The sequence below is a fragment of the Balaenoptera physalus genome (genome assembly GCF_965194825.1).
Source record: "Balaenoptera physalus genome assembly, chromosome: 2".
Classification (NCBI taxonomy): domain Eukaryota; kingdom Metazoa; phylum Chordata; class Mammalia; order Artiodactyla; family Balaenopteridae; genus Balaenoptera; species Balaenoptera physalus.
Window position 1 is genome coordinate 67,504,596 of NC_138883.1, and position 11,035 is coordinate 67,515,630.

At 33.0% G+C, this 11,035-nt stretch overlaps 1 protein-coding gene across 6 annotated transcripts in view; it reads left to right on the forward strand.

The window, feature by feature from the left end:
- STRN3 (striatin 3) overlaps positions 1-11,035 on the forward strand; it is a 122,492-nt gene that overhangs the window by 102,837 nt on the left and 8,620 nt on the right. For all 6 annotated transcript variants that reach the window (XM_082452111.1, XM_082452107.1, XM_082452106.1 and 3 more), the window contains 6 exons: positions 1,586-1,719; positions 3,047-3,222; positions 3,412-3,459; positions 3,759-3,880; positions 7,219-7,386; positions 8,723-8,863. In XM_082452111.1, coding sequence (XP_082308237.1) covers positions 1,586-1,719; positions 3,047-3,222; positions 3,412-3,459; positions 3,759-3,880; positions 7,219-7,386; positions 8,723-8,863 — 789 coding nt within the window. The remainder of the gene's footprint in view (positions 1-1,585; positions 1,720-3,046; positions 3,223-3,411; positions 3,460-3,758; positions 3,881-7,218; positions 7,387-8,722; positions 8,864-11,035) is intronic.

An 11,035-nucleotide genomic window follows, 5' to 3' on the forward strand; every position in this document is an offset into this window, starting at 1 on the left:
AGTGTTTGTATAATTGTGAGTGGGAGGAATTGTGGCATTTTGTTCTAACTTGTCTTAGAAACAAATTCTGAGCTTAAAAGAAAAACATGTCCTTGTACTGGCTAAAAATGCTTTGAGAAAGTAATACCTAATGAATTTTATATAATTGTTCTTAAACATAATTTTAAACTATTGATTTTATAATTCTCAGCTTCTTCTGGTATTACCAATAACTGCATACTAGATGCTGGTAGGAAGGATCAATGCTATAGGTTATTTAGATTCAGTAGGTATAGTCATTATAAAATTAATTAAATACTACTATCCCTGTGTGTATTTTCTATCTGATTTACCCTATATCAGTTGCTGACACACAGCTTCATTTTAGATACGTCATTCAGGACCCTATTTGAATCAAATAATATAGCTTACTTTGATATTACAGATTACTTTAATAAATAATAAGATATTCTAAATAAGGATGAATTTTACTTTTGCCATAGTATATATCTATCTAGGAGAAGTTGACTTGTATCTTAGAATATTTTCAGTAGTATTAGTGATGACTGACAAATTTTATGACATCTGTTATGTTTCCTATAGTGTATTAAATTTATATCATCATCTTTTATGGGAATTTTTCAAAATTGATAAATAGCTTGAATTTTTATGTTTCCCTTTTAAATTTGCTCATGGATTTTAATATGTATTGACATGTTGAGTTGTTTTGTATTACAATGATTTATGTACTTTCCCCTTGTATTTTAAGATTAAAATTTTGCTTTCAAAGCATGTTTGAAATGATACGGAGAATTATTGCTTATACTATAACTGTAATAGCAAAATATATAGTAGTGTAGTTATTCTAATTATGGCAGTCTTTGATTTTAATTGGTCCAAGTATCAGAAGTTTAAAGTGCTATCCATAGTCAGTATAGATTAGTTATTTTATTTTAGAAGTATAATGGTAAATAAAAGGGAAGTTAATATAAAAAAACATAGTCAAAGTTTGAAAGCTGGAAGCCATTCTGAAGATCACATACATTAACCTTTTAGGGAAAGAAAACGGACAGTGATGATAGAACTGCCCTTTTCCTAGACCATTGCTGTTACTGAAGAAATCTGAGCAATTTAAGGCTTCACTTCAGTAAACTGATACACTGTATTGCAGACTGGAAACCATTTACATGTGAATACTTATATTAATTTTTACCAGGGACTAGAATACCTAGCACTTTCAAACAAATATGATAGAAAGCAAAAGGACTTAGCAACAACCTGTTATGTTTTAAAAATACTATAATTATAGTTGTACCAAAGTGATACATGATGTAAATAGACAAAGCTTTTGTGCCCCACCTCCCACCCTGAAATAATATATCTAGTGCACATTTGATTTGTGGGAAATTATGCTCAGTTCCAAAATAAACACTTGTTTATTACTACACAGTAATAGGATTTTTTGAGTGGAAGAAATGAGGGAAGTGGGAAAAAAATTAATTATATTACTGAATATTGTAACTGTTAAGTGCTTACATTTCCCCCACAATATTGTCTTGTACTGTATGATTTTTCAGCATTTAAGAAGCGGTTTTGTTCTTTATAGCTGAACCAATAACGTTTCCATCTGGAGGAGGCAAGTCATTTATTATGGGTTCTGATGATGTTTTGTTAAGTGTACTGGGCCTTGGAGACCTTGCAGACTTGACGGTAACAAATGATGCAGACTATAGTTATGATGTAAGTGCAGTTTTATTTTTAATTTTTTAATGATTTAATAGAAGGCTCCTTATTTTTTGGAAACACTTATAAAACAGAATTAATGTCAAGGTGCATGGAAAAGATAACTTTAAGTGTGACATTGTGTTTATTTGAAGTGACATGTAGTTTTTTTCTTATAACTACTTTCTTTGTGGTGTTTAAATTTTTTCTTAGGTATTGTGGTGGATTAGTTAGGAGTTTGGGGTGATTGATTACCTTAAAATATTGGTTGATAAATATCTACCTGAGTAGTCAACTCTCAATTACCTACTCAAATTAAGCCATATTTTGCTGTTAACAAGAGAAAAATAGGTAACCCGAATCACTTATTTGCCTTCAGGATAATTCTTAAAAAACACGTTTTATTGTTGAACTTTTTTTTTAAAGGATAATGTTAGAGTTAGTTTGTCATTTCCTGAATATTTAGTCCTTCATTTGAGGGATGGGGAGAGGATGGAGAGGACGTGGGAAGGACAGTGTTAGAGGTGAAACTAGTCTTGGATTAAATTTTTTATAGACAATAAACACTCAATTGAGAGTTAACTATACTTGTTTAGATTTTGTATTAGTGAATTTGCAGTTTTTCAGCAAATTAATTTTTTTCCTTTTATAACAAAGTCCTTTTTTCTACATTTTATACTTATGTTAGCATGCTTTTTTAGAGACATCAGCCTTGGTGGGCTGGATTATTCTCATTAATACTTTTAAAGTATATAAGCAACTAAATTCCAATAAACTTTTGACTACTTTAGAAGTGGTTTCACAGCCTATCTTTACAGATGGAGAAATGAAGGTAAAAAGATTAACCTCTTATCAATATCAATAAAGTGTCTTTAGTTCAGACTTTTGGAAAGTACTTTAACTTGCTGCCTTGAAAAATGTCACATGCTGATTTTCTAAATGACAGCTGTATTGTTAATGTTGTACCCTTGGATTTTTAGTAGTAATTTATATAATTTTTATTGTTTTCATGTAAAGTATTGCAGCATGGTAGTTTTTTTGTTTTGTTTTTGTTCTCATTTGATGTTTAATAGGACTTTGGGTTTACCCTGATGATTAGGTAAAACAGATTAAGGGACTCATTTGATCTAAGTATTTGAAAGCTAATGAAATTATTCTTCTTAATTCTTATTAAATGATAAAGATTTGTTATAAAGTTTTTAAGGTATACTAAATTTCCACTGGACATTTTATTTTAGCAAAGCAGTTTTGAATATATATTTTAAACACGCCAAAACAAACAAAAATTCCACATGCCTATCAATTAACTACTTTTACCACTAAATATTGCACTCTTTCTTTTTAGTTGCCTGCCAATAAAGATGCCTTTCGAAAGACATGGAATCCCAAGTATACACTACGTAGCCATTTTGATGGAGTACGGGCATTAGCTTTTCATCCTGTAGAACCTGTGCTGGTTACTGCCTCTGAGGACCATACTCTGAAGCTTTGGAACTTGCAAAAAACAGTTCCTGCCAAAAAGCAAGTATTTTAATGTCAGCCTATTTTTTTTCCTTCCAAATTTGCTAATTGTAAATAACTGTTATTCTTTATGGTCCCATATCTTTTATGTACTCATTTGATCTTTCCTAATGACTCTTGTATATCAACCAATGATTTACCATTATTTATCTTCTCTCCCCCCCCACCCTTTTTTTCCCCCTCTTTTAGGAGTGCCTCTTTAGATGTAGAGCCTATCTACACATTTAGGGCCCACATGTAAGTTTTATTGAATTAGGACTTAATTAACAACCATAGTTATTGTTAACTATTATTTATCAATTGTAAAACCTTATAATTTTCTCATAATATTTGTTTTATATTAGGAAAGACATACTGAACAATATTTCATTTGATTAATAATTGTATTAGTGAGAATATAATCAGCACTGTTCAAATGTACATGTTTACCTAAACAGTTTTAGATACCACATAGATTTAGAGAGAGGTTGGGGGGTGCAGATATGAGTTTCTTCTTAGGCTTTATAAGTAATTTCTTTCCTCTTTTCCTATAATAGTGGTCCTGTTCTATCATTAGCTATTAGTTCTAATGGAGAACAGTGTTTTAGTGGTGGTATTGATGCAACTATCCAGTGGTGGAATATGCCTAGTCCTAATGTGGATCCATATGATACATATGGTAAGTAAAAGGCTCAAGATGTTTTTTTTAAGTGAATGGGGCTGCAAAAATGATCACCTCAAATATTATAAGATTATTTAAATATGTATTAGTCTCTTCATTTAGTCCTTCCATTTACTAGTAATGTGCTTTATTAAAGAGAAAAATTAAGAAATATCATGTCATGAATATTTTAGCCTGCAAGTTGGTACTTCCTCTATGGTGTTCAAAAATTAAAAACTGTATTAATTAAAACATTAATTTCAGTACTAGTTACAGAAAGAATAAATTTTAATATAGGGAATAATTTTTAAAACTTAAATACTTTATGTAGTTCAAAAAATATTTAGTGGGAGACGATAGAAACAAATTAGGGACATAAGGGTATAAATCAGTCAACTTGAGGGACAAAAAATTCCTTAATTAAAAAAAAAAACTTTCATTCCCAAATGCCACTTTTAGAATCTGGCTAACAAATACCTGCACATGTATTCAAATATATTTACAAGGGCATTGTTTGTAATTATAAAAAATTAAATTAAAATGAATGTTATAAGTATGAGAATGGTTAAATAGTTGTCTACTTAATGGTTGGTTCATTTAAAAAGAATTTAAGGGACTTTCCTGGTGGTCCAGTGTCTAAGACTCTGAACTCCCAATGCTGGGGGCCCAGGTTTGATCCCTGGTCAGGGAACTAGATCCCACATGCCACAACTAAGAGCCCACATGCCACAACTAAGAGTTCACATGCCACAACTAAAGATCCCACTCGCTGCAATGAAGATCCCATGTGCCGCAACCAGCACAGCCAAATAAATAAGTAAATATTTTTTAAAAAAGAATTTAAGAGCTCTTTGGTCTTTTTATTTAACACACACTTGGTGCCTGAATTTGCCAGATGTCAAGCATACACCAAGAAATAAGAATTAGTCTAATAGAAAAAACAGACTTTAAACACAAACAAGGGGATGGATAGTTACAAATTGTGGTAAATGGTATGAAGATACAGTACTGTGAGAGAGAGTAACAGCCAAAAGTCTTCTTTAGATATAGTCTAAAATAATCACATTCAAGCCAAAATCTAAAGAACAAAAGTTAACTTTTAGTAAAGAGTTTTAAGCCAGGAAGCAACTTGGAAATGTAAGGTTTAAAAAGATAACTCTGGCTGTTGCAAGGAGAATAGATTGGGGGTGGGAAGAGTGGAGAAAGGAGGAATACCAGTGTGAAGTTGTAAAGTTGTAACATAGTGATCTGGTAGACTAGGTGAGAGATGATGTTGCCAAGATTAGAGTGGATAGTAGAGCAGTTGGAGAGAAATAGATTTAAGACATACTGGGGAGATAGGGTAGAACAGACAGAATCTATTGATAAGTTGGGTTGAGTGGATATAGTGATGGATGAGTGATTCTTGTTTATTTTTTAACAGCTTTATTGAGGTATAATTCACATATGAAAGATTCACCCTTTTGAAGTATACAGTTCAGTAGTTTTTACCATATTCACAGGGTTGTGCAATCATTACCACTATCTAATTCAGAACTTTTTCATTACCACACCTGCATTTTTGACATGAGCAACTGAGTATACGATGGTAGCATATTGAACGGGAACAGAACAGGTGTGAGAAGATAAAGGTTGCTGAGTTTGGGTTTTTATGCATGTTAAGAGATGGCAATATCAAGTAGGTACCATCAGTGTCAAGATGTGAGAATGGGTGGTATTACATAGGGAGAATGTGTTGTATAGGGTAGGAAGAGAAGGCAAAATCCTGAGGAACTCTGACATGGTGGGTGGGGTGGCTAGAGCAAGAGAGCCAACCAAAAAAACTAAGAAGGCATGGCCTGTGAGGTAGGAGGATGTCCAGGAAAATGTGGAATCATGCAAGCATACCATTTTGAGAAGAAATGGTATGCACTTTCAAATGTTGCTTAGAGGTCTAATAATATAAGGATAGGAAGGTTCTTTTTTGTAAGTAACAAGTAGATCATCCAGGTTTTGGCCAGACAGAGGTTGGATGTTGGGGTTAAGACCAGAAGGTAAAGGGACCTCTGGATGACCTTTCAAGGTATACTCTATGGATGAAAAGCACTGTGATGAGAAGAAGGGAAGGAGGGAAAGGAGGAAGGAAGGAAGGGAAATGTTATTAAATTTGATAGAATAGACTGCGTCATTGGTGATTTTAACAAGGGTTGTTTTGGTGTGGTGATGGTATTGGAGTGATTTAGAGAGTAAATGGGAGGTAAGAAAGCACATTTACTCAATATGGTTTTCTATTATTTGGTGGGAGGGTGGTGTAAGGTTTGTTTATTAGGTTGAGAGATTTTGGAGCATATTCGTTTGCTGTGGTAATGATCCCAGGGAGGAGGATAATCTGTGTAGTAGAAAAACTAAACATGAAAGCAAGTTAGTGTGTTGAATGGAATCCAGAATACCTGGTGGAATTAGCCTTTTGAGGGAGGGAGGATAATTCCTTAGTTGTATCTGGAAACACGGAGAAGATGGTTTTAGATACTAGTAGATTTATAGGTTGGGTGACAGAAAGGTAGGGGAAAAGTTTCTATTTCAACGCTCTATTTCCCCAGTGAAGTAGGAGAGAGAATCCATTCATGAGTAAGGGAGGTTATGAACTGTGAGTATTACAGAGATGATGAGAAATATCTGTGGAAAGTGGGAATTTAGTAGAGAAACAGGACTGTAGGACAAATGATGTTCAATGTTATTAGCCCCCATTGTCCATCAAATGAATGGATAAATAAAATGTAGTATATCCATACACTGGAGTATTATTTGGCAATAAAAGGAAATGAAGCACTGATACATGCTACAATGTGGATGAACCTTGAAAACATTACGCTAAGTGAAAGAAGTCACAAAAAGCTATTTGTGTAAAATGTCCAGAATAGGCAAATTTATAGAAACAAAGTAGAATAATGGTTTCCTAGGGCTGCAGAAAGGCAGAGAGGAAGATTGTGGGGAAATAGCTAACAAGCAATGAAGGTGTCTTAAAGTTGATGTGGTGATGATTGCACAACTTGTTGAATATACTAAAAACCGTTTAATTGACACTTTAAATTGATGGGGTTTATGGCATGGGAATTACATCTCCATAAAGCTGTTTTTGTTTTTTTGGTTATTTTAAGTGTGTGTTCCTTTTAGAAAATTGCAAAAATATAGGAAAGTATTGGAAAGGGGAATAAAAATAACCCATAACTCCACAACATAGAGATGGCTATGTGCACTTTGGTTTATCTTATTATGACTGTATGTGTAGTCTTTATACTTAATAAGTTATCTTTATATACAAAAGCATTTTTTTAAAACTTCTTTCAGCTAACTTTTGTTTGTTTCTTTTGTTACAGAGCCAAATGTTCTAGCTGGCACTTTAATTGCTCATACAGATGCTGTCTGGGGTCTTGCTTATAGTGGCATAAAAAATCAATTACTGTCATGTTCAGCAGATGGCACTGTTAGATTATGGAATCCACAAGAAAAATTGCCATGTATTTGCACTTACAATGGAGACAAGGGTGAGTAAATTTTGCCTCTTTGAAAAAAGCTAATTTTTTAAAAATTTGGAAGATAAAAAAGACAAAGTAGTTGATTTATTATTTCCTGACTGCTTAAAGAGATAATTGAAAGAATTTTATGAAGCTATGATAATCTTTTTCTTCCTAGTCATTTTTTTTATAAGTAAGAAAGGTGCTTTGCAAGTATATCCTGTAGCTCCATGCTTTTTTTGACCTTTTTCTGGACATGTCCTATGTGAAGAATAGAATTATTTGTATGTAACAGTAGAGTAGACAAGCGAGGCTACTTATAGAAACAGCAGGAGGCCCTCCACCAGCTCCATCCAAGTGGCTGCTTACAAAGATTGAAGGGATCACAGTCTCAAGCATACCTATAAACCACATATGAGCACACTGATTGAGAAGTCTAGCCATAATCATTGAAATAGCACCCTTAACTGGGAAGTGCAAACTGAGTTACACACGTGATTTCAAGTCTTTTCCTGTCAAAGAAGGCTTTAATATACCTTGTGACTATATTTATTTATGTGCATCTGTTTATATTATTTGTGTTGGTGTTATTTTTCAAGTAATTTTTTTAAATCATACCTTTTATTTTTACTAAAAATAATTTTTTGTTTTAAAACATTTTAGATGAACATTTATGCTTAATTTTGTTGGGTCTCTAGATACCTTAGTGATTCTACTAATTTTTGAATTGCCTAAAATAAGCTTTTGAGGTGAAAATTCATTTAGATAATTTGTTTCTTGCTTCATCTAGGTAATTAATTGCTTACTCCAGATTTCACATAGTTGTGCATTGATCTGGACAGTTGAATTTAATATGTTAAAGAGCAAAATTGCTGCTTGGGCCACTTTAGGATAGTACTGCATCAGTGGATTCCAGAGTCCAAACCTTCATTTTCACAGATCCAAAAATTTGACTTGTATTAGCTATTTGATAAGGCTTACCAGTCTCAGACAGGTGAACAGTCTCCCAAGACAATGATGTGAGAATGCTATTTTATCATTTTACAGTAAGAAATAAAATTGCAAGTGGGCCAGTAAACTAACCTAGGGTTTTTTTTCTCTCTTAGAAGAAAATGCATAGGAGAATAATAACTTTTGTATATATCTACTCTTACTTTAAGAGCCTTCTAGCTATATTTTTCTTATAATGTTACAAAAACTCCTAATAATTGAGGAAAAGTTACTTATATCTTACCATCCTAACGCAATTGCTTTCTTTTTCATTATTAACATTATTTCAAGAATATTCAAATTCCTTTTTCTTACTAGAAAATCAGAGATTTCTAAATTATTGTGTTTACACTGTGTCTCTTTGTGCTCCTTTCAGAGCATGGAATACCTACATCGGTTGACTTTATAGGCTGTGATCCAGCTCATATGGTGACCTCTTTCAACACTGGTAGTACAGTAATTTATGATTTAGAAACATCACAGTCATTAGTGATGCTTTCATCACAGATAGATTCTGGTAAGTTTTCTGGTAAGGTTGGAACCTTAAAAAGGATTATTTCACAATAGAGGTAACCTTTTAATTTTTATATTTTGACTGTATTTAGGATGGAAAAATAATTACTTTCACTGTGTACTTATTATTTCTGCTGTTTCCTCAAAGTATGCTTAAAAGCTTGAGTGAGTATGTGGGGACAGAGAAGTGAGTAGAGCAATGTAAAGGTAAAAGAAAGCAAGTGAAATAAGTAAAAGTTTTTAATGAAAATACATGTGAAAGTAGAGAAAATATAATGAACCAAATGAACTCATCATCCAGCTCCAATAATTACGTGTAAATGGCCAAGGTTGTAAGTATAGGATGCGGTATGTATTTTACAGTTTATTCAAATAGGGATCCAAATAAGGCCCGTGCATTGTGATTGGTTGGTAAGTCTCTCAGGTCTCTTTTCATCTGTAGGTTCCCCCTCCATCTCTTTTATTTCCCTTGCATTTTTTAATTGAAGAAATTGGGTAGTTTGTCCTATAGAGTTTCCCATAGTTTGGATTTTGCCAGTTACGTCCTTGTGGTATCATTTAATGTGCTCCTCTATTCATTTTATTTCCTGTAAATTGTTTGTGGATCTAGAGGCTTATTCAAATTCAGGTTTGATGTTTTTATTTGTCTTCATTTTAAAGTTTTTAAGTGTTTTTGGCAAGATTATTTCATTGTAATCTGTGAATTTTTTTCAGAAGTAAATATTGTCTGGTTTTTCTTTTTCTTATGTTTCCAGTCATTGCTTGGGTCCATTAATTCATTAACTGTTGAAAAATTATTTTCTAATTCTATCATTTCTTCTCCATTATTAGCTAGAATGCTTCTGTAAAAAGGAACACCTCTCATCAGTAATTTGGTTACCTGGAGTTAGTAGTTATAAAGGAAAAGCAAGATAAATGATTGCTTTAAAATGATGAGGTAGTTCCCTAGCATCCTCCAAAGGTGACCAGTGAGGCTTTTGGGTATTGTTCGTTTTTATTATCATTATAATCTTTCTTGGATATAAATGCATTTTATGTATTTCAGTCTGTTGCAGGTATTATCTTTATTTGCTACTCAGATTATTTCATCTTTGGCCAGTGGGAGCTTATTCAGCTTGGCTCCTGAGTCCTCCTTTTGACATGACCCTGTTAGTTGTTGATGGTTTTCTTACTTTCTGAGATGACAAGGTGTTCTAGGTTCATCTTGTTCACTTTGCACCCCAGATCTGAAATCAGCCATTTCTCTAAGGAGCCATGGTTTCTTTTAGTGAAAATGGCATTTAAAGACTACAAGATAGGTGCTGTGCTATTGAGTCAGTCCCCATGGCTTTTGTCTCTCTTGAGTTGGTCATTGGTTTAGACTTTTTCAGTGGACAGAGCTAGAAGTACACTTTTAATACAGAAAAAGACTGATAAATTTATACAAATACTTCCAATTCTAATTCAGATTTATATCATTGATTTCATATCTTTATCTCATTGATTTTATATCTTTATCTCATTTTAACAATGTTGAAACTCTTGGTTCTCAGCAAAATCATCATAATTTCTTGTTTGATTTATCTCACAGTACAGATACAGTCATCTCAGAATAATAATAGCAACACCACCACCAATAGTATCATTACTGATAATAGGGTATATTCTACTAGTGTTGGACAGTCTAATTACTGTGCTTTTAAAAGTCACTCAAAGTAGTTAATTTCTTTGTGCTTATACTGCTGATTGGATATATGGTTAAGTTCATTTGTTTAATTTTATGGTTAAGTTTCATTTGTTTGATTTTTCATGACTACTCTTTTAAAAGTCATTTTATAATTATAGAAAACATTTAAATGGTTCCATGGTCAAATCTCAAACCACATTATACCCAAAGTGTCTTTTCAACCCAAGTCCCTTTCTTCCTCTTACATAGATTAGTTTTTCATTGTGTTTAATTTCAGTTAAGAGTTCTTGTATACATGTAGAATGATTGATTTACTTAGTCTAATAAATGTTGACAATATTTTCCCTTTTTTTTAAAAAATAATTTATCTATTTGGCTGCCTCGGGTCTTAGTTGCAGCACGTGGGATCTTTCGTTGCAGCACACAGGCTCTTCCTTGCAGCGCGCGGGCTTAGTTGCCTCGCGGCATGTGGGATCTTAGTTCCCTGACCAGGGATCGAACCCATGTCCC